The 24,625-nt window shown below is 42.6% G+C and overlaps 1 protein-coding gene and 1 long non-coding RNA gene across 2 annotated transcripts in view; one reads left to right on the top strand and one right to left on the bottom strand.

Annotated features, from left to right (window-relative positions):
* MXRA5 (matrix remodeling associated 5) overlaps nucleotides 1-20,042 on the bottom strand; it is a 36,719-nt gene extending 16,677 nt beyond the window's left edge. The window contains exons 1-2 of the mRNA XM_048860022.2: nucleotides 19,139-20,042; nucleotides 14,380-14,595 (exon numbers count right to left, since the gene is read on the bottom strand). Coding sequence (XP_048715979.2) covers nucleotides 14,380-14,585 — 206 coding nt within the window. The 5' untranslated portion in view covers nucleotides 14,586-14,595; nucleotides 19,139-20,042. The remainder of the gene's footprint in view (nucleotides 1-14,379; nucleotides 14,596-19,138) is intronic.
* Nucleotides 17,795-24,253, top strand: LOC142072842 (uncharacterized). The gene is made up of 2 exons (XR_012669448.1): nucleotides 17,795-17,937; nucleotides 23,735-24,253. It is a non-coding gene; the product is annotated as an uncharacterized LOC142072842 (long non-coding RNA).
* Nucleotides 24,254-24,625: the final 372 nt, after the last annotated feature.

Below are 24,625 nucleotides of genomic sequence, written 5' to 3' on the forward strand. Positions count from 1 at the left end.
GGGGGAAAAACCACAACATATTCAATTATATTTCATGCATGACAGTCTCTCATGGATTGCTAAGGCTAAATTAATAGAACTTGACTTTCTAGGAAACATTGGATGCATCCTAAAATGTGCAGTTAAAGGACCAAATGTTTCAGTAAACATTTTTATAAGGCCATGTGTACTTAGCCCATATTTACATTATGTTTTTTTAACTCAATTTGTGCGAGTTTAGCCATAATTTAAAGTAAAAGGAAATGGGAGTTTAAATTCTAAGAGATGTCAGTTAGTATATTTTTTCCATGGAGTTCTCATTATGGGAATGGTATTAGTTAATGGCATGTTGCCAGTCTATGATAGTATGGAGATTGGCAAACTACTGCAGTGTTGCCAATAGCAGAGTTGCCAACAAAGCAACTAACAATAAATGAATGAAGCTTTGTGAAGAGGACTATTTGAAAATAGACATTTGCCAAGCAGTTCCTGAATCGGAAAACCACAGTTACTAGCTCAGCTGCTTGCCCTGCTGTTACCAGGTGTTACTGGATATTTTACTACTGACATAAAATCCAGATTCTGCAACTGGAAGATGAGTATTATTTGAGCTTTCTTTTGAGGAGTAAGGGAGACAGAATTTGCTATTTGAAAACAACTCATTTCAGCTTTTTGAACTGACATGTCAGGTTCCATTTGCCAACTTGGGTCCTTAAATTAGGATGCCCAATTCTGCATTTGGGCACCCAAATGCAGGAATATCCAGTGCTGACCTGAGCACCGGGAACTCTAAATTAGACACCCAAGTTTTAAAATTGGATTTTTCATGCTTTCTAATGCCGCAATGCATTATTTTTCAGGAAAAGCAGAATATCAGGAGCATGGAGGAGATACATTTAGATACTGAGATGTATGGTCTTGATAAATTTGCTAAAGATTTCAGGTTTCAGAGTTCAGAGTGGTAGCCATTTTAGTTTGTATCAACAAAAAGAACGAGGAGTACTTGTGGCACCCTAGAGACTAACACATTTATTTGCCCAAATAAATCTGTTAGTCTCTAAGGTGCCACACGTACTCCTCGTTCTTTTTTCTAAAGATTTCAGGCTTTTTTAAAAAGACATTTTTAGTCCTTTTATAGGTGGCAAAAGATCTGTTTTGTACCTTCTATTTCTTGATTTCAAAATCATCCATTTCCATTTGGAAAATAATGTTTTCTTCCCAAATCTATTGTTTTCATGATACTTATCAAGAAAACTTTCCAGTCTGAAAACAAATGCAACAGCAAACATGCATAATAATACTTTACTCCAGAGCACAAACACTATTTGCACTAATGAAAAGCTAACTTTAAAGCACAGCAAAGACCATTGTAATGCTACCATCATTAAATAAGTCACTTTTATATGAAAAACTCATCTGCTGGGTTAATGTTTTCAAAAGCGACTAAATGGATTATAAACCTACGTCCCATTTTCAGCAGTGATTTAGGGCTTGACTTTTAAAGGTGTTTAGGTGCCTAAAGATGCAGATAGGTGCGTATGTGGGATTTTCAAAAGCACCTAAAGAAACTGAGGTGCCTAACTGCCACTGAAATCAATGTCCAGATTAAAAATATGACTCAAGTACCTAAAATGCTTTTGAAAATGGATCTTTGGCCTCATAACTCACATAAGTGGTTTTGAAAAAATGTATTCTTGATCTACAGAGCCAAATTTTCAACCAGGAGTGCCTGAGTGTTGCTCACAAAAAGTGTGTTCACAAATAGCTAATAATGCAAGAGAAACACATTCTGTGAGCATAAAACAAATAACTGCTTACACAAATGTATATTTGTATACCCAAGTACCCTTTTGCTTAACTATTTTGTGCTTGTACATATGTACTCTGCATGTGCAATTCACTGTTTTAATGGGTGCACTGTCTGCAAGCTCAATTTCATGGCCAATGGTGAAAAATTTAGCTCAGTGTGCCTTTAACAGTTTTTAATAGAAAATGCCATTACAATAAGCAGATAGATATTATATTATTACGATGATGATGATTATTAATAAACATTTATCTAGCAACAGGGTTTTACATGGAAGTTTATAGAAATAAAAAGACATGATCCTTGCTCTGGAGAACTTAAAATCTAAATTGGACAAACACAGGAAATACTGAGAAGGAAGGAGAAGGAAAGGGATGAGAATTGAACAAATACAGAGATTGGGACTATATGTTGTGCATGCATCTTGAAAGTCCACACAATTGCACTTGAGAATAAGGCCTGGTCTACAATACAGATTATTCTAAACCAAAACGTACCTCCCACTGATGTAACTCACCTACTATACCAATTGAATTGGGTTGATATAGTTAGGTTGACACAGTGTCAGTGTAGACACTGTGTTGCTTACATTGACTGCTGCTGCCTTTCAGAAGCCATCCCACAATGCCCCACACTGACAGTTAAATTGGAAGGTCATTCTGGGCATAAGAAAAAGGTAGAAAGTCATGAGAGAAAAAGGAAAAGTATCAAGGTGAGAAGAGTTGACAGAGCACAGATCACATTGTGGGGAGTAGGTAGAGACAAAGGTGAGATATAGATTGAGTCAGACTCGTGTGTCACCTTGAAAATAAGAATTAGGTGTTCAGAGTTGATGCAAAAGTGTGTGAGTGAGTGAGAGAGGCCGTGGAGGGAAGCAGTAGAAACAGGAGCGATGTAGTCAGAGTAGTGGAAAAAATGTTTATTTGCAGGATATTGGACAGGTTGAAGAGGGAGAAATAATCAGAAAGGCTGGAAAGAAGGAAGTTACTACAGATTATGGAAGATCTAAGGGGTTTAGGAAGTTCATTAAGGAGTTCTGTCATAAACATACAGCTAAGGGTAGCATAAAATCCCTCCTTTACCTGTAAAGGGTTAAGAAGCTCAGATAACCTGGTTGGCACCTGACCAAAAGGACCAATAAGGGGAGAAGATACTTTCAAATCTGTGGGGGACGGGGGGGGGGGTGGGGGGAGGTTTTTCTTTGTGTTCTCACGGAGCCAGAAAGGGACCGGGGCAGGAAAAAACATCTCTTAAAACCCTGCCTGAAATAAGGTCTAGGATTACAAAAATTGTAAGTATAGCAAGAGAACGCATTAGTTTATCTTTTGTTTTAGCTTGTGAATTTTCCCTGTGCTAAGAGGGAGGTTTATCCCTGTTTTTGTAACTTTAAAGTTTGGCTAGAGGGGAATCCTCTGTGTTTTGAATCTGTTTACCCCGTAAAGTCACCTTCCATCCTGATTTTACAGAGGTGCTTCTTTTACTTTTTTCTTTATAATAAAGTTCTGTTTTTAAGAATCTGATTGGGGTTTTAAGTGTCCTAAGAACACAAGAGTCTGGTCTGTTTTCATCTGGTTTACCTATTTGGTTGGTAGATTATTCTCAAGCCTTCCCAGGAAAGGGGGCGAAGGGGCTTGGCAGGATATTTGAGGGAAACAGGAACTCCAAGTGGTCCTTTTCCTGAATCTTTGCCTAACTCACTTGGTGGTGGCAGCAGTACCCATCCAAGGACAAGGAAGGATTTGTGCCTTGGGGAATTTTTAACCTAAACTAGTAGAAATAAGCTTAGGGGGTCTTCATGCGGGTCCCCACATCTGTACCCTAGAGTTCAGAGTGGGGAGGGAACCCTGACAGGTCCCCAGCAACAGTCCAACCTTCAGTGTCACTATGACTGTAACTGTAGAAATTCTGCCAAATCCTCCTTGCCTTTATTGGGAGCAAGGAAACTTGCCATTAGTGACACTGAGAAAAGAAGAAAAGAAATATTTTATGTCTGCACAACTAGATTTGATTTATATTATTCTTGTTGAGTGCAGTAAAACTGAGTAAGATTATGAGATAATTTTCTCTCCGTAGCTAGTGTGAGAGGTAAAGAACATCTACATAGGAATATGGCTCTACATTTCCACTGCTTCTAAAGTACAAAATAATAGTAATAATAAGAAAGACAAGAAAGAACAAAAAAAGGAGTGAAATTACATGGGAAAAGGAGAGGAGAGACAGAGAGAATGGCAGGGTTAGACACAGACAGAAGAGGAGAAAGACAGATGTGGAAAGAGGGGAAGTTCATATTTACCTTAAATATGCACATAGTCATTCTCAACTTGGAATGAATATCTAGGAGTCTAAATCAAAGAAATTAAAGGGAGGTGGAAAATACTGTAATTGAGAGGTGACATATATGTGGCTGACCTTTTTCTATTCTAAATGAATACATACCATCAGATGGAAAGAACAGCAAGCTGAAACTAAAATAAATATTCTGTTTGGAGGGAGACAGGCACACCAGAATAAATGGAGTTACTGGGCCTCGTTCTCCAATCCCTTATGTAATTTTTATACCATTGTATTTCAGAGTTAAATGTCATAAACCCAACATAACAGGTGCAGAATCAGGATCATAATTCATTTTTTTTTAAAAATATGTAGTCAGATTCACTGGTGTCAAACTTATAATGCCAAACCACAGTAAACCCCTCTAAATCATCAGGTTCAGTTGGGTTTATGACTACTTTGCTTCACCAGAGCAGCACAAAACAATCAAACCCTGTAGGTCAATGTGGCCCATTTTATGAGCTCCTATACATGGTGGAAAGACATACTTAAAGAATCCTCTTTGCAGGGAATAATTCAGCCATCAGAAAGATTAGAACCCTTTAGCTGATTCATGTACCTCTTTCACAATTCAGTAAGCAGTTTAGGAAACAATGAACATGATTCTCTAGTACTCTTTGATCAATTTCTGCTGCTTCAGTAGCACAAACAGTCATAACTCTGACTTAAATGTCTCCCAGAGGATTGTCTTTGTGCATAGGAACCCTCGGGTGGTAAAAGGCAGCTGTACCAACTCCTCTCAAAGGGTAGGAAATAAGAAGTTATTATCCACTGACTGGATATGGCTACCAGAGCTTTGGTATATCTACAACCATTATCAAATATCTGCCCCCTTGATTGTCACTTGGTCAAGATGCTGGTGAATATTGGTATAACTCTGTTATCTACAATAGAGTTACACAAAATTATATTAGCTGAGCATCTGGTTTATAATGTTTAGCACTTTACGTCATTCATTTAAATCAGTCTCTCTAGCCTCATAATCATTTTTGTTGCTCTTCTCTGAATAAGTTTTCGTTTTCTGATGGACTCAGAAATGTACACAGTACTTCAGGCATGGTCTCACCTGTGCCATGTAGAAAAAGGTGAGGGCCTCACTGATCCATGCTATGACACTTTTGTGATTGTAGCCAAAAAGCACATTGGCTGTTTTTTGCCATCATGTTGTACAGTATCTTCATATCCAATGTGCTGCCCACTTTGATTCTTAGGTCTTATTTACACTACCGTATTCCAGTTATTAACCTCCCTATGACTATTTGTTCCCCTGTTTCTAACCTACATTGGGGAAATCCAACTCCCATTAAGACTAGAACTGGTCAAAAAAAATTGATGGAACAGTTTTCTATTGGAAAATGCTATTTTGTCAAACTCTAAAGGTTTTGTGGAAACACAATGAAATTTTTGAATGAAAAATTTCTAAGCCATGTTTCTGAATCAAAATATTTTGGAATTTCTGTTCCCTGAAATATTTCAAGATTTTGACCTTTAATCCCAATTTAGGATGAAAACAAATTTTGAAATGTCAGAATTTCTGACAGCATGGAAATTCTGTTTTCTGACCTGCTCAGCTGAGACTGAAAAAATCTTTCCACTGACTTCAGTTAATCTGGATCAAGTTCAAGACCTCTGTCTCAATTTTCTGTCCTCACTAGCATTTGCAGCAAATCCCAATTTTATAGTATCTGAAAATATAATTAACTCATAGTTTAGCCCTCCTTCCAGGTCAGATTAATAGAAATGCGAAGTAAAAGACAGCCAAGCACTGATGCTTGGAACCCTAGGTATATTTACAGTTATGTTAAACCTTACAGTTACTTTACCTTTAGCAACAAATATTTGCTGCAGAAGAAACATATCAGAGACAGTTTCATTCTACGAGTCATAAAATATACACAAATTCTGAAATCCTCCTATTTTTACTGCATTAGAGCAATGCAAGAGAAAAGCATGCAAGTTGAAAGAATACAGCTGTAGTTTCAAATACTGTCTGTACCATGACTTAAAGTAATCAGCTATTTTTAAGATAAAATTCTTCATTGCACTACAGTGATTTCTATTTGTTACTTTAGGTGTCTGAGGGAACGAAGGGGAGAGGGGAGGAAATGTAGCAGCAAAATACTTGATCCTATAGGTAAAACTTCTAATGAAACAAAGGAGAATTGTGCCTGTACAAAGGCTGCAGGATATGGATGCAAGAAATGAAGGAACTGATCTTACTCCTGCTAACTTCACTGAGAGAAGGGGATGGGGCTCTAAAAGAAAAAGAATAGGTAGACCAATCACAGTTCTCAGTTCTGGAGAACTGATTTACACTCCATTCAGTCCCACCTTAGTCACAGCTATAAATCACAGAACAGGCTATAGGGTCTTGTTTTAATTACTATTTGTTAAGGGCCAATGATGTGCTCATGGCTATACAAGTAAAAGCGTGGGCGGAGGGGAGGGAGAGGAGAGATGTATTACATCTAAAAGACAGAAACAGAGATAAGACAAAAACTGGGAAACCAAGAAATAGTGCTGGCTTGTATGTCTTTAAAATACATGGCGTGAAATCCTGATCCCATTGAAGTCAAAGAGAGTTTTGCCATTAATTTAAATAGGGCCAGGATTTTACCCATGCATCCTGCCTCTCACTCTTCTCATCTAAAAATGAAGAGGTTTTAAATGAGGTGAGGGTATAGGCCTGGAGCTTTGGGATTAGACCACATATGTAGGGCTTGTCTACATAGGCATTTTAAACAAGATCTAATCAAATTAATCTGTTTTGAAAGCATTTGCCTACATAAGATGCAACCCATCAGTGCACACTAACTCTGCGATTATCGGGAACTCTGGAGTCCTCCTACAAAGTGGTTGACTTTGAATGTAATTAGTTCTGTCTTTTGTTTGTGTTCACACAATTGCTGTGCACCACTTTTTGCATATTGTCAACAGCTAATCTACAGTGCTTTGTAGGTCCACTGTTACTGTTCTTTCCATTTACTTGTGTGCTCTCCCAGCCCTGGTGTCAAGTTTCCAGGACGACCCTTCCCTTCCCTCCTTTAAAAGGTGGTGCAGAGGCAGATTTTGCCCATTTGCTCGTGGATCCTATGTGATACAATCACAATAGCATGTCAGAAGCCCCACAACATGCATTGCACAGCTGCCTGGAGCCATGCTGCGCCCCTGGATCTCATCGCCTTCTGGGGAGAAGCATCGATTTGGGAAGCTCTTGTGGCCACAGGAATAAGGACCTTTTTGTGGACATTGCAAAGCATATCTCTGTGAGGGATCATGACCAGTGCCAGATAAAGAACAAGCAGCTCAGGAGAAATGACACTGAAAGGAGGGATAAAAAGAGACATCTGGCAGGAGACATGTAACCTGTGCATTAATCATAGAATCATAGAATCATAGACTATCAGGGTTGGAAGGGACCCCAGAAGGTCATCTAGTCCAACCCCCTGCTTGAAGCAGGACCAATTCCCAGTTAAATCATCCCAGCCAGGGCTTTGTCAAGCCTGACCTTAAAAACCTCTAAGGAAGGAGATTCTACCACCTCCCTAGGTAACGCATTCCAGTGTTTCACCACCCTCTTAGTGAAAAAGTTTTTCCTAATATCCAATCTAAACCTCCCCCACTGCAACTTGAGACCATTACTCCTCGTTCTGTCATCTGCTACCATTGAGAACAGTCTAGAGCCATCCTCTTTGGAACCCCCTTTCAGGTAGTTGAAAGCAGCTATCAAATCCCCCCTCATTCTTCTCTTCTGCAGGCTAAACAATCCCAGCTCCCTCAGCCTCTCCTCATAAGTCATGTATTCCAGACCCCTAATCATTTTTGTTGCCCTTCGCTGGACTCTCTCCAATTTATCCACATCCTTCTTGTAGTGTGGGTCCCAAAACTGGACACAGTACTCCAGATGAGGCCTCACCAATGTCGAATAGAGGGGAACGATCACGTCCCTCGATCTGCTCGCTATGCCCCATTTTTTTGATGAACTGGAGAGGATTCTACACAGTGACAGCACAACCCATCCCAGAACTATTTGAGCTTGCTTCCTGCACTCCCTACCCTCTCAGTCTAGGATGGCTGGCTCAGCCCATCAGGGGATGAGCAGCAGAGGAGCTGCCCTCTATGTGGCAGGATCTTTGGGGGATTCAGGAACCTGAAGATGGTCAGATGGAAAGCCAGCCTAAGTCCTGCCCTGCTACAGTGGACCCTGATTCCTGCCCTGTATCAACTGATCCTGAGTCCCCACCAGAAACCCAGGCTGGGACCAAAGAGTCAGATCCCCCAGAGGGAATTTCAGCATGTAAGTACCTATCTTTACAATTTATTATTGATTATTGGTGGTGAATGTGAGCTAGGAGCCCCCCGCCTTCCTCCTACCCCCTTCTTTTACTGATTCAAAATGGTGCCTGTCAGCATGGCACAGTCACAAAATGTTCCCCATCCCCCACCTGCCTCTACCCCTCAGCAGATTTGACTACCAAAAGCATTCATTGTGCAAAAACTCAACTGTTTATTGAGACAGGGTTTACAGGAAAAGAAATGTGGTTAGTTTTCATAGTTTCCATTAGGTATGAGGGCAGATTGCATACCCAGTCAAGGCACAAACAATACTGCTCCCTGATGAGGTACAAATGCCTTTTACCCTGCTTTCTAGCTGACAATCATTGCAGGACCCTATTTAATTTTCTCTGCACTTTCCCCTTGTCTTCAGGGCAGATGTAGCAGAACTTAAGACTGAGAAATCGCTCCATTTTGTTTAGCACATTATAAGAAATAGCCACACACCCATGACCCCGGGTATAGCTTGCAAGCCCCCTCCACTCCTGCAGAGCTTCTGGGGGAACAATCCTGGTGAATAACTTCACGGCAAATTACACACCAGCAACATCTGCTTTTCTGAGTAAGACTATTCTCAACTGCCTAGTCGCCTGCCTCTGCATAGTCAGCGACGGGAGGGACAGCCTCAAGGGGATGTAGAGGGGATTACTATCCAGCACCACTCCCCTGCATGCCTCTTTTTACTTTGTCTCTGATGCCACAGAAGCATTCCAGCGCACCAACAAAACTGCAAAAACAAACCTGTAACATAGCTCAAACCACCCAGCCTGACCCCTACCAGCAGATGAATGCAGCTACAGTAGACTGAAATCCAAATGCACTCTATGTTCTCTGAGGTTCCCCAAAGAGTGGAGGTAAAGTCACATATACATACTTTTTAAAAAAAGAAAAATATCATAACTTGCCTGGGATACAAGCAACTGTTTTTTTCCTTCCTGCTCCCATAGCCACTGCACCTGCAACAGCCAGACCACCAATGACAGGGTCTGTACTGCTGACAGACTGGCCAGCCTGGGGGGAGGAGAAGGGAGGGAAGGAAGACTCTGAATGAGACATTTGCAGAACACATGGCAGAGTGAAAGGAAAACTAGGCTGGCTGAGAAGTGGAGGCTGTACACAAGGACCCAATGGGACAAATACATGCAGCTTTCCTAGGAGAGCCTGGCAGTAGCCAAGGACAGTGTCACAGTTGCCAGGGAAAGAGTGGCTGTGGCCAAAAACAGCATCACTATGGCGAAGAAGAGCATGGAAAAAGACAGAAGTGCAGAGGCAACTCATGGACGCTGTCCTGAGCCAGAATGCCCTCCTGCAAAACATGGTCATGCTAGGCCTCAGTCCCATAATTTGTGACTCAGCCATGTCCTTCTGCCCCTGGGCAATGCTGGCTATGGGGACCAGCAGCAACTCCTAACCTCTGAATCCCATCAGCAGTACTCCAAGCGGCTCCCATAAACCTCTTAGATTCAGCCTTTGGGCACCAAACCCACTTCACCTGAACTCTGGCTCTTTTGAACCCCGAGCACTCAACCCACAACTGATGAGGACAAGAAGAGCCAGAAACAAAGCGTATATATGTGCCTAACTTTATGCCCTTCACAAAACTGTAGCACTTTGAGTTTTGTTTATACTGCTGCAGTAATTAAAGGTTTGTATATAGCTGGTTATTTATGAAGTTTGGTAAGTTAAATGTTTTTCCAGATACAAAGATATTATTATTCCATTGTTTTCATTAAAACTTAACTATTGTTGTTTATTGTTATTTCATAATAAAACTGCTTACAATAAATCCAAGACTCTTGATTGCATTTAACACAAAAAATCCTTTAAATAAAGCTGAAATAATTCATAGGATTTTACAAGAGCACATAGGAATGTGGCACTTCAACCACCCACCCACAATCTGCATCCCCACACCCTCCATGGGCTAACATGTTCAGGCAGGAGGCTCAATATATGAACAATAGGCATCCCTGACAGCATGCCCCCAGCACGTTTGTGGAATTCTGTGGAACTCCCTGAGGTCTGCTCAAACCACAAAGCAAGTTTCCACGCCTCAGCCTCCCACCCTTCAGTAAAGCTTCCTCTCTTGCTCTCATAAATATTGTGCAAAACACAACATGCTGTTAGAATGACTGGAACATTTTTTTTTCTGCTGTTTCCAACCTATTCCATAAACAGTCCTATCCGTCTTTCAAACAGCCAGATGCACACTCAACTACCATTCTGCAGTGAATAACCCGACAAACCTCCACACCGTTAATGGCCACCAAGCTCCTGGGACAAACAGTCCTTTCTCCATAGTTTAAACAGTACTGAGTTCTGAAAGACCTTAGTATCATGGACCCTCTCTGCAATTTTGTCTGAAGCCTGCCGCAGTGGTCCACCAGTCCTTGGAGCACTATGAAGAAATACCCCTTTCTGTCTGTACATTCTGTGCTCTGGAGGGTGGGGAATGATAGGCATATGAGTTCCATCAATTGCCCCAATACACTTTGGGAACCCCATGCATGCAAAGCCATCAATAATTTCCTGAGTGTTACTCAGTTTCATGACCTAATTAGACTGTACCTTATCAAAGCCATATGAGACCTTTAGGAGAATGGCCCCAACAGCTGATCTTCCTATGCCCAATTGGATGGCTACAGAGCAAGAACCTTCTGGGGTGGTCAGCTTCCAGATGGCAATAGTGACCCATTTTATATATATGTTGCTGAATATACTGTTGATATACTGTTGCTGAATCTCTGGAGTCAGGTCTCTACAGATCTCCAAAAAGGTAGCTCTCCCCATTTTGAAGTTCTCTAGCTATTGCTGGTCATCCTGGCTCTGCAGAACGATTCTCTCGCACCAATCCATGCTGGTTTCCCGAGCCCAGAGACAGCACTGATTGATGTGTAGGTGATCCAGAACCAGGCCTCTTGTTCCAACAGCTTGGCGTCTTCCTGTTCTTCCTCCTCCCTCCTGATGCCAGAGAAGCTGCTGCTACTGCTATCAAATATTGTCCTGGTCCTGCAGCTCATTGATATGACAGGCAAAGTCTAATGCCGAATTTGTCCAGCTCTGAGAGCTGTAATACAGCCCAAGCAGCCTGCGCATATTCACATGTCACCATAGCAGCACAGAGCATTGTTGGGGCCATATGGCTAACAGGAATTTGAAAATGGCACAAATCAGCCCAGAAAGGAAGCACAGGGTAGAGACACTGGAAACGTGACTTTTTTTTTAAAAAAAAGAACTGAACCTATCTGACATCTCCAAATTCACAGCAAATATAATCCCAGAATGCAAGCTGCTCAGCAGTGGAGTAAAGGACCATGGGATATCCTTGGAGAACACTACACCCTCAGTTGGCAGCAAACTGCAGCTGTGTGTTCACTGATGTGAAATGAAAATGGAGCAGGCATTGTGTGTGCATGCTATTGGTGAAACTTGTGTACTGTGAGTTACCTGACCCGTATCAAAAAGCTTCAGATTAAACCCCTGTGTAGACACAACATTAGTGTTTTCATCCTAGTTCCCATCTATGCACAACAAAAAGCCTGCACACCATTGTCACTGAAAAACAGTAGTTCAGATAATCAGCTGGTCTAAATCAGCACAGCTATGCTAATTTCTGAAGGTCAGCTGAGGATTTGGCCCAAAAATCATAATTAATAACTAGATCTGTGCTAATAACAGATTTTGCAGTTCACTGGCAATTCTTACAATTGAAAAAAAATAGTTTCAAGTTTAATTTAAGGTTTTGTTTCAACAAAATCAAAACATGTCATTTTAATTTTGACCATTTTAACATGTTTTTATTGGATTTTTAAAAAATAAACTTAAAGGACTTTTTCAATGAAAATTACCGGTAATTTCAAGCTGAAAAAAATGGAACCATTTTGTTCTGAAAATATCAAAACTAAATGTTTTGATTGTTTTACCGTTTTTTTCCTGACTGAAATAAATTGGCAAAAGTGACGGAAATTCACAAAATGAATTGGTGTAGCTGAATCTTCATTTTTCGCTGAAAATGTTTTAGCCAAAAACTTTCACCTAATTCTAAAAACAACAGCAATACACTTAGCATCATGATTTCAAATATATGACTAAGACAGTCCAAAGATTAGTAGAACAAGATTACTGTAAATAAGGACTAAGACAGAACTGTTTATAAAAGCTTGAGTAATGCTTGTCTTTACTATGTCTGGCTCATGAGAACTAAGTTCATTCACAAAATAAAGGGTAAACCAACCAAACAATAGAGAATCTCTCTCCTCCCTGTGGTAAAACCTGAAAGAGGGGCCTAAACCTGAACTCCTACTAAACCATTCTGACTGGGAGGTAAGATTTTCCCCCACCTAGTGCAGAATGGGCCATTTGTCTGGGGAAAGAAAGCTGGGAGTGCTGCCATGGAGATGTCCAATTCTCTATTCCTTTTCCATATTAGGAGGCGAACCCCCCATATTGATGGTGCCCTCCATGAGCAGATCTTTAGGGCAAGACCTCCACACAGTTGTTATAGGTAGAACTAGTAATGATGTCTATAGGTAAGGTTGCTTAAAAATTTCCATCTAAAATGCTGTTCACATGCTTGCCAGACTTTAACTGTTTGGGCTGAAATTTTCCATGTCAGATGTTTGCCTCAGACTGAATTATTTTGTAAATTTTCAGTGGAAAAAATAATCAGTGAAATCATGTAATTAAAGATTGTCTAATAATGCATATGCACAAGGGGGGAAATTAACCTTTCACAGGCAACCTTAAGTCTGACACTTCCTAAATTTTAAGTGCTTGACTTTGCAACCATATTATTCTTTTAGCATAGATTTTTGGATATAATTTTATTTAATAATGACTCCTGTGAATGTTCAATAATTTTTGCATTTTCCAACCAAAGATTCACCAAAAGTTTTAGGGCCAACTGGAGCAGTGCACACATGGCAGGACAGAATTCAACCTCTCTTCATTTCAGCTTGTTTGGCTACAGCTTTGAGACAACAACTCAAATGACTCCCTGGGGTACCATATCTGTTTAATGTAATTTAAGATTTATTTCCCATTTATTTGTGCATAAAATTTATTTTCTAAATGGGGCCCATTAAAAATTATAGTAATAGCAGATGGTCTGACATAATCACAGACCTGACCTGGGCCAACTCTATAGCCTTTTGCACCACTGGAGCAATGAAAAGGAGTAATAATGCTGTCCTAACTAGGCATCCCCTCTGTATTGTGGGAGTTATACATTATTCTATGAGCAGTCCCATTGATTTCAGAATGGGCAGTGGAAAGACTAAACAAGCTACGAAACTATAATAGGATGCAGTATAAAAATAGGTCCTCTTCTAAAATGAATATTATTTGATGTACAGAATTAGTCTAAGATGGGAAGAGATCCTTTTTTTCCAACTTCAGTAGAGCAATTATATCAACATCCAAACTATCACTCATAAATTATAGACTTTTTCCGGTTTCTAGTATTGTTCTAAAGTTATTGTGCAAAACAGTTTACTACCAGTGCAGTTATCAATTTCCTGTTGGGTGCAATATTTCTCTAAAATACGTCTTATTCCAGACATTCCTAATAAAATATAATCTCAGGTAAAATATTCATTTGTATAGACTTTAAAACATTGAATTTGTCTTACCAATGTTCATAAAATGCTATTAAAATATGTGTATAGCATTTAATAATAATTCCCATCACAATAAGTTTAGTTTGAAAAAAATGGGAACCGAACTTGGAAAATTAGGCTTGACCAAAACTTCCTTGTTACCAGTGACTCTAATGTCATTTTGAACTCAAGCAGTTATCAATAATCATCCACAATTGCAATTCTTCTCAGCAAGGATACATAACACTTTCATCTTGCAGCATGTGTGCTGAGCTATATAGGATTATACACAGAAAATGTAAAACACTTCAGTAAAATTGCAATACAAACCCCAAATTGATTCTTTCCACATGTTTAGAGATTCTTGCTGGCACTGCTGCCAAGGATCGAAATGTGCAGTGAACTTCAGTGGGAACGTAACAGGCACATGGGCGTGGACATGCAAAAGCGATTTGTGGAAGCCCCAGAGACACAATCAGCACCACGGATAGTGCCCCAAAATTTGCCCTCTTTCGCATCTTGTCAGTTGTCTTCATTTCGTTGTATCTGTTTTATTTGTAAAAGAAAATGTTTTTATCTTTGTAAACACACTTGTAGAGCATGATCACTTAAATGATGGCTTCTGTAGGAGCTACTTTTCTTAAGGCTTCCTGACTAAGCTATAGAATAGAGAAAATGTAAATAAAGAAAACTTTGTACAAATCTATTTCTATGCAATCTGATAGGCAATTTAGGCAAAAGTCTGTGAAATATGGTGCAAAAAGAGCTTTTTCTTTCAAGCTATTCTTTGCTATTTCAAAATCAACTTTTGAATAGAAAACTTTCTATTTTACCATAATTATACTAATTTTCTGTTTCTCTGTGGTAAAATATTGTATACTTTTGGTTTACACATATAACTTTTATGGGAGAAGGCATTCTCTAGTAGCTTAGGGCAGAGAACTAGGAGTCATTATATCTGGACTGTCATACTTTACCTCTCACTTGTTGTCTGATGTTGGTATGCGACATCATTTAAGCCAAAACTTTCAATGGGAGCTATGGATAATCAGGACTTCTAAAACCAAGCCACTTATTTAGAGGCCTAAACATGGAAGCTTAAGGAGGAAGCTTAAACTCCCAAGTGTGAAAAGTTTGGCCTTAACATCTATAAAATTTAAGCCAATATTTTTAAAACTTGGACTCCAGAAGTTAAGCTGTTAAATTCATATTAAGGCACCTCAGTAACGATCCACATTTTACAAAGCTGCTCAGAACCTGCAGCTGTCATTGACTTTGAGGACTGAGCACTTTAGAAAACCAGATAATTTACTTGGGTGACTAATTATGGCTTGAAGAGACTAGCTTCAAGCAAACAAGTTGAAAAATTTAGTTCTAATTGTTAGACCTTTATGAAGATCTTTGAGTTCCTCAGATGAAAAGTGCCACATAAAGGCAACTTATTATTAATTTTGTTGTTATTGTTGTACAACCCAGTGTAACAATGAAGGACACTCATCCAAGTCTATGGTGGCTTGTGGATTTCAGCTATATTAAAAACTCATCCAGTATTGCCTACATCAAGATATTACCCTTAGTATAAAAGTCAAATTTCTTAAATCTCCAAACAATACGACTGCCATTTTCCTACCAACATCATATGCAAACCATTATAATTCAAAGAAGAGACCCATCAATCTAAAGAGGTTTCTCAAATGTCTGTGGTCAAGTTAATAAGACAGTTATTATTCTCAACAAAAACACTACATAACATGTGTAAGAACTATGCACTTATTCAGGTATTCTCTTAAGTGAAAGTTGTCATGTTAAAATACCTTACACATTTCATTTTCTTTTGAAGAGTACTAAACCTCCATTTTCTTTCATATAATTCTTGCAGGAGTCAAGCAGAAGTTACAACAACAGGAGGACATGCTAAGCAAGGTCAAGAATTAAACTTCTAAGTGGGAAATTATAGATTGCATTTTTTTCTCCATTTAAGAAAATAAAATGAATAACAATCATGCAAAATGCTCACAAATTGAAATTGTTAAATTTGGAAAAATATCCACCTAATATTTACTAACTTGCAGGAAAATTTATTCCCCTTTCAGTGCAATACAAAAATCCCTCTCTTTTTAATCATTCTAAATATTATTTAGCCCAATAACACAAAAACATTTGAAATTTTTGAAAAGAGATAAATCAGAGTCTTCATAATATATTTTATCAATAGAAAGGGATCAGTTTGTTAAATTTAGGGAACTCAAGGAAATGTCCTACAAGAGGCACTGCTCATTTGGCAAGATCTCTTTGGAGGCCTTGATAGATACGTCAAGATGTAGATTTGGGACAGAAAGGACAAAACCACCACCACCAACAACAAAGAGAACCTAAGGCCCAGATCTCCATGGGGTATTTAGACACCTAAGTCCCATTAAGAGTCTAAATAACTTTAAGTTACTAAAAGCAAAAAGTTTAAACTGATATAGGATTCATTTCTTTAAGAGGAGTTACATTTACTGTAACCTCAGTTTCATGATTCATTTTTGATGTTTTCATCATTAACCACAATTTCTGTAACTAATAATGATATTTAACTTTTCAGTTATTCCCCAAACATTCATTGAATCTTACAACACTCCTGTTAACTAGAGAAACATTCTTCTCATTTTGCAGATGATTAGCTGACTTCTCCAACATCACAGAATAAGTCAGTGGGAGAGTAAATAATGGAACCCGAGGAGTTCTGACTTCTAGTCCCCAGCAGTAATCACTAGACCAGTGTTTCTCAGACTGTGGAAGAGCCCAAACCCCTGTAGAGGCAGGTGTAAATAAGGAGCAATTACCTTTTTCTCTCCACAAGGAGCTGCTGCCACATACCATGAGAGAAAACAGAAGGACTGGAAACACAAGTGAGTGTGGTGTTGCCAGCCACCACTAGGAGTCATTAATCATAGAATATCAGGGTTGGAAGGGATCTCAGGAGGTCATCTAGTCCAACCCCCTGCTCAAAGCAGGACCAATCCTCAACTAAATCATCCCAGCCAGGGCTTTGTCAAGCCTGACCTTAAAAACATCTAAGGAAGGAGATTCTACCACCTCCCTAGCTAGCCCATACCAGTGCTTCACCTCCCGCCTAGTGAAAAAGTTGTTCCTAATATCCAACCTAAACCTCCCCCACTGCAACTTGAGACCATTACTTCTTGTTCTGCCATCTGGTTTCACTGAGAACAGTCTAGATCCATCCTCTTTGGAAACCCCTTTCAGGGAAATTGAGAAATTGAGAATTTCCCTGAAATGGGAATCTGAGAATGGGAGCAGAGAGAATAGAACCAGGTAGGTTTGCCAGCATGTCAAGTGGACCAAGGAATGAGGCAGGTGGCCATTATGTGTAGGGAAGGAGGCAATCAAATAGCTAGGAATTGTGTGCAGGGGAACAGGCTACTGAGCAGTATATTTAGGGGAGCTGGGAACCAGGCAGCTGAGTGAGCAGTGTATGCAGGACAGAAGGGAACTGGACAGCATGGGCACAGGAGAAGAGAATCAGGGGGTAACACACATATTCACAGGAGGGGGCTGCATGGGTGTGTTGCAGATGGAAGAAGGATTGAGACTTCACATACGGAGGGAGAGAAGAATCAAACACCTATAGAGTAGCATATACCAGGAAAACAGAGAGACAGAACATGTGGGAGGGGAGTGGAAATCAACAACAACAACAAAAAAGTGTGATTTCCACCCCCCAAAAAGAGGACAAGACATTGTCACAATCAATACAATTAAATATGCAGTTGCCACAGGAACATTGCACGATCATGAGTGGCACGGTGAGGGGAAGGGGCCCATGGTACAAAGCATTTAAGACACCACCGCCCCCCAGAGCGCACACACAATCAGCAGAGCAAGGTAAGAGCAGCTCGGAGAGCAAAGGGTGCAATTTGGGATGCGGGGGGAAGAGATGCGGAAAGCCCCTGGCCAGCTCCACTTGGAATTCTTTCCAGAACGGCCCACACTCGCAGAGTTTAAGGCCCCACCTCCTGCCAGGGCTGGCTCTACTCCCCACAAGCATGGCTCCGTGCAGTCGTAGTTTGGCTCAGGTCTGAGGTAGCAGGTCCCTCGCTCCTCTGATGGCACAAACCAGAGGGACGTTTTCAACTGTTCATAGCGGAGTGAGAACCAACGGGCCTCAGTCTCCCCAACAGTGGCACGAGGTGGCCCCTCTCCCGAAACTGCACTGGGGGGGGGGGGGGCACTGACAATGCCCAGGTATGAGCGACAGCATCACTGGGGAGCTGAGTGGCTGACTAGGGGAGGGCGCAGCTGGGTGCAGGGGAAGTGGGGAAGTTTGATGATTTAACTGGGAATTGGTCCTGCTTTGAGCAGGGGGTTGGACTAGATGACCTTCTGGGGTCCCTTCCAACCCTGATATTCTATGATTCTATGACCCCCCCTGTAACAAAGTGAGCTGAGAGCGACCCAGCCTCCTGGCGCGGCTCTCCGCCGATACCGCTGCGACGTCACCGGGAGCTCCGCCGGGGGAAGGACTGCAAAAGCCCGAAGCCAGTATCTGGCCTCTCACGGTGGCCTCAGGTTTCCGTCACCGAGGGCTTGTTTCAGCAGCACGATCTGCTGGAGCTGCTGCGCCAGGAATCTCAGAAAGCCTGGGGGTGGGAGGCTTCCCTTCTTAGCCTATTTCAGGGCAGATGCTTCCCATTAGGGAAGAATTCCCCTAATTCACCGAGGCCGACTGGAAGGGAGTCCATTCCCTACACAGCCAGACAGTGAGCACCGAACAAACAGAGAGAAATAAAACAAGGCCCTATTGCATGGAGGTGACACCCACCCACCCCAGCTGCATTCAGGCAGCATTTCACCTTTACAGCCTGAGGCTTCCAAGCAGCCCAGGGAAGGAAAGCACCACATCCAAAGTGGCTGAAGTGGCGTGAGTTTGTTTGAGTTAATCAGACACTTTTCCAACTCTTACTCCCCCCCACCCCGAGGGGCTCCTCTGCAAGGGCACACATTGCCCGTTAAAATGCAACGGACAGCACGCAGCAACGCGACCAGGGACAGACAGCGAAAAGGCATTTGGTGCAACAGCCATTACCTGCACTGCCCTTTGGTATCACAAAACTCCGGCGGCCGCAGCGCCCATCGCTGCCAGGAGCTCGTCTAAGGTATGCCCAGGAATGTGGCTGTTTCCGACACTGCGTGCTCTGGCTGTGTGTCTGTCATTGGGTGGCACCCCGGGCTCCAAAAGTTCATCTCAGCCCAAACAAACGTGGCTCAGCCCCGGGCTATAATTCCTTATGCCTTCGCATTGCCCGCCATCCAGGTTGGGGAGTCATGGCTCCAAAAAAAAAAAAAGAATTAGCCCTCGAAATCCATCCACCTTTTGTTATTGTTAAAGACAACAAATCCCGAGATCACTGCTTTCAAAGCAAACGGACCATGCAGGCAGCTTGCAGCATTTCCCGGCACCACAGCTCTTTCCCTCCAGGCACTTCGGGGAGAGTGCAAAGCAATTCGCCAGCTTTTGTCTCCTGCAGCAGATGGCTCAGCCCCCAATGCCGCAGCCTCCGGCTCGGGTCCAGCCCCGGGACAAGCAGGGAAGGAGGCGCGCACAGCACTTGGGGCACGGCACGCGCTTCTCCTGCTCCTGGCTCCTCGGGCGCTGCGTTTGGAGCTAGGACGGAGTAGCTGCTCCGCTGCTCCTTCGTGGTGGGCGGCTCTTTACGGGGGAGCTGATGGGGAGGGAGCTAAGCGAAGGTGCTGGAGACAGAGCTTAACTGAGGTGGATTTTACGTAAATTGAAAGCTGACTCTTGCTGGGTAGCCACTGGCAATCCGACAGAAAAAACAGGACCACAGCTCACATTGGAGGAGGGAGAGCATTGTGAACCTCCCCCCTCCCTCCGCCACCCCCCACGTATCTGGCACCTGGGTTTCAGACAGGTTTTTCCTCTGAATCCTTGAATTATGCTGTCTATACTCAACAAGAGTAGCCTGGGCCATTGCATTAAAAAAAAATCTAATTGACCGCTATGCAATAATAATGCAAACCTCTGTATCTAGCACTTGGGGATTGCTTGATCCAGCCAATTTTGGGGGACACCAAATCATACCCTCAAAATAGGCAAACAATGTTGCTGCTGCCATTACACACGCAGACACACACATTAAAATATAAACTAAAATCCGGTGACTAATTCATCCTAAAACAAGCAAACTGTCAAAGGTTTACATTGAAACGTAGATCCTACTGGACCTAGTCAATATTTGGCCTGAATTCTGCCATATACACAGGTGGATCCCCTGTCACCATACCAGGAAAAAACAAACAAACAACCCAAAGACCCCAGCTAAGTACCTGGCACGAGATTGCTGCAGGAACCTGTCTCCTGCTACCAGTCTAGGGATTTGAACCCTTGAATTCTACTGGAGAACCACAGAAATACACAAGTATAGCTAGAAAACTTTGGAAACTTACTCCTTTGGGGCAAGAGCTCAGAAAAAAATCGGATCTGGCACTTCGCTCCATCTATGGTAGAGCCAGCCAGTGTTTGGCCGTGTAGCCCTAAATTCTACTACAGAAATAGAAAAATGGGGTCACTGCTATTTCACCAGAAAAATCCAGACTCTGACTTACAGCGGGAACAACACCCAGAAACCCATTGCAGGCATTTGGATCCTGTCATCCCCTCCCATTTTAAAATGGTCAATAAGCAGCAAAAGGCGACGCTTGGGAGGGGCAAGCAGGTTCACGTGCCCCTCCCCAGACACCTGGAGGGGCACATTCAGCAGGGAACCGCAGTGGTGAGAAGGAGCAGAACGTGGGGCTGCCAGGGCTTTCCTGCCCCCAGCCCTTCCATGCAGCTGGCTGGGGTCTGTACACCCGTGCTGGAGGAGCTGCCGGCCTGGGGCCGCCCGGCAGCCCAACGTTTTCCTAACTTTGCCTGAAATTGGTTTCTGGCGCAGCGGGAGGACAGAGCCCCGCCCCCAGGTAACGTGGGGACGGGCGGAGTGTGTGGGCCCGGGCTGGGCAGGGAGGAGTCACATGGGGGGTCATCCATGAGTCACCTATCTAAATTGAAAATCTAGCTCAAAAAGTATAGCCACTGCTTCTACACCAGAAAACAATGTTGTCCCCCAACATCCTTTCCCAAAAGCACTAGAAATACGTATTTAGAGTATTTTATCCCCACAGGAACTTGCTAAGTTATCACTAGACTCTTCTCCCCAGTAATTTTACTGTTTGAAGTTAATGTCAATATGTCAGAAAAATCTGAATCCAAAGAACTATGAATCCATAAAGCCACAGAAAACAGAAGATACCAACATTTGGGGATAAACTTTGGCTATTTTACAGTCCCCAAAGAAAATAAGGTGAGTCAATTTTGACCGATCAGCATTTAATGTTTTGAAAAAGTGACTTTTACTTTGAATGTAGGACTTTTTTGGGGAGCGGGTAATCATTTGTTGAGGGTTTTGTGAACCTGAACGCTTTTGAAAAAGAAAGTTACATGTTGGTCCATTCAAAGGTGACATTGCCTAGCCATTTAATTTTACATTTACTTGCACCATCCTACAAGTGATTATACTACTGATCCTTAAAACTAACACTGAGAATGGTGTTATTATTCATCAGAAGAATCCATTTAAAATGAAATGGTATCGAAAATCTTAGTTCCTGTTGCTTGTACCCAAATAACAATCCTCTTAACACTTTCCCCTCTTTTGATGGCACTAGTGCAAGTGCAAAAATCACGATTTGCACTATTAGCATCTCCTGTCCATATCTCATAGGCTTTAAGATACTTGGAATGCATCCAATGAAGTGAGCTGTAACTCACAAAAACTTATGCTCAAATAAATTAGTTAATCTCTAAGGTGCCACAAGTACTCCTTTTCTTTTTGTCATCACGTTGCAACAGTTGTCCTACAAATGAAAGAAGCTGTCTAAATATCCCAATGATAGGCAGAAAAGTTAAGTTTAACTTCACCTTTTATACCCACTTAAAGCAAGCAGAATGACACATTTACTTTGGAAACCATTAAATACAAAATACATTCCATAACAAGATACAGTGGCTGGAAGTTGATGTCAGCAAAATTCAAACGGGAAATAAGATGCAGAATTTCAACAGAGAAGTTAATTAGCCATTGGAACAAATTACTTTAGGTCGAATTTAGCAGCATTAAATCGATGTAAACCTGCACCTGTCCACACGATGAAGCCCTTTATTTCGACTTAAAGGGCTCTTAAAATCGATTTCCTTACTCCACCCCTGACAAGTGGATTAGCACTTAAATCGGCCTTGCCGGCTCAAATTTGGGGTACTGTGGACACAATTCGACGGTATTGGCCTCCGGGAGCTATCCCAGAGTGCTCCATTGTGACCGCTCTGGACAGCACTCTCAACTCAGATGCACTGGCCAGGTAGACAGGAAAAGAACCGCGAACTTTTGAATCTCATTTCCTGTTTGGCCAGCGTGGCAAGCTGCAGGTGACCATGCAAAGCTCATCAGCAGAGGTGACCATGATGGAGTCCCAGAATCGCAAAAGAGCTCCAGCATTGACTGAACGGGAGGTACGGGATCTGATCGCTGTATGGGGAGAGGAATCCGTACTATCAGAACTCCGTTCCAGTTTTCGAAATGCCAAAACCTTTCTGAAAATCTCCCAGGGCATGAAGGACAGAGGCCATAACAGGGACCTGAAGCAATGCCGCGTGAAACTGAAGGAGCTGAGGCGAATGGCCGCTCCGGGTCAGAGCCCCAAACATGCCGCTCCTATGATGAACTGCATGCCATTTTAGGGGGTTCAGCCACCACTACCCCAGCCGTGTTGTTTGACTCCTTCAATGGAGATGGAGGCAACACGGAAGCAGGTTTTGGGGACGAAGAAGATGATGGTGATGATGAGGTTGTAGATAGCTCACAGCAAGCAAGTGGAGAAACCGGTTTTCCTGACAGCCAGGAACTGTTTCTCACCCTGGACCTGCAGCCAGTATCCCCCGAACCCACCCAAGGCTGCCTCCTGGACCCAGCAAGCGGAGAAGGGACCTCCGGTGAGTGTACTTTTTAAAAATACTATACGTGGTTTAAAAGCAAGCATGTGAAAGGATTACTTTGCCCTGGCATTCGCGGCTCTCCTGGATGTACTCCCAAAGCCTTTGCAAAAGCTTTCTGGGGAGGGCAGCCTTATTGCGTCCTTCATGGTAGGACACTTTACCACTCCAGGCCAGTAACACGTACTCGGGAATCATTGTACAACAAAGCATCGCAGTGTATGTTTGCTGGCGTTCAAACAACATCCATTCTTTATCTCTCTGTGTTATCCTCAGGAGAGTGAGATATAATTCATGGTCACCTGGTTGAAATAGAGTGCTTTTCTTCAGGGGACACTCAGAGGAGCCCATTCCTGCTGGGCTGTTTGCCTGTGTCTAAACAGAAATGTTCCCCGCTGTTAGCCACAGGGAGGGGGGAAGGTTGAGGGGGTAGCCACGTGGTGGGGGGAGGCAAAATGCGACTTTGTAACGAAAGCACATGTGCTATGTATGTAATGTTAACAGCAAGGTTTACCCTGAAAGAGTGTAGCCACTGTTTTATAAAATGTGTCTTTTTAAATACCGCTGTCCCTTTTTTTTTCTCCACCAGCTGCATGTGTTTCAATGATCACAGATTCTTCTTCTCCTTCCCAGAGGCTAGTGAAGCTTAGAAAGAAAAAACAACGCACTCGCGATGAAATGTTCTCCAAGCTCATGCTGTCCTCCCACACTGACAGACCACAGACGAATGCGTGGAGGCAAATAATGTCAGAGTGCAGGAAAGCACAAAATGACCGGGAGGAGAGGTGGCGGGCTGAAGAGAGTAAGTGGCGGGCTGAAGAGAGTAACTGGCGGGCTGAAGAGAGGGCTGAAGCTCAAATGTGGTGGCAGCGTGATGAGAGGAGGCAGGATTCAATGCTGAGGCTGCTGGAGGACCAAACCAGTATGCTGCAGTGTATGGTTGAGCTGCAGCAAAGGCAGCTGGAGCACAGACTGCCACTACAGCCCCTGTGTAACCAACCGCCCTCCTCCCCAAGTTCCATAGCCTCCACACCCAGACGCCCAAGAACACGGTGGGGGGGCCACCGGCCAACCAGCCACTCCACCACAGAGGATTGCCCCAAAAAAAAGAAGGCTGGCATTCAATAAATTTTAAAGTTGTAAACTTTTAAAGTGTTGTGTGGCATTTTCCTTCCCTCCTCCACCACCCCTCCTGGGGTACCTTGGTAGTCATCCCCCTATTTGTGTGATGAATGAATAAAGAATGTATGAATGTGAAGCAACAATGACTTTATTGCCTCTGCAAGCGGTGATTGAAGGGAGGAGGGAAGGGTGGTTAGCTTACAGGGAAGTAGAGTGAACCAAGGGGTCGGGGGTTTCATCAAGGAGAAACAAACAGAACTTTCACACCGTAGCCTGGCCAGTCATGAAACCGGTTTTCAAAGCTTCTCTGATGCGTACCGCACCCTCCTGTGCTCTTCTAACCGCCCTGGTGTCTGGCTGCGCGTAACCAGCAGCCAGGTGATTTGCCTCAACCTCCCACCC

This window comes from Caretta caretta, chromosome 1 (genome assembly GCF_965140235.1).
Source record: "Caretta caretta isolate rCarCar2 chromosome 1, rCarCar1.hap1, whole genome shotgun sequence".
Taxonomy (NCBI): Eukaryota; Metazoa; Chordata; order Testudines; family Cheloniidae; genus Caretta; species Caretta caretta.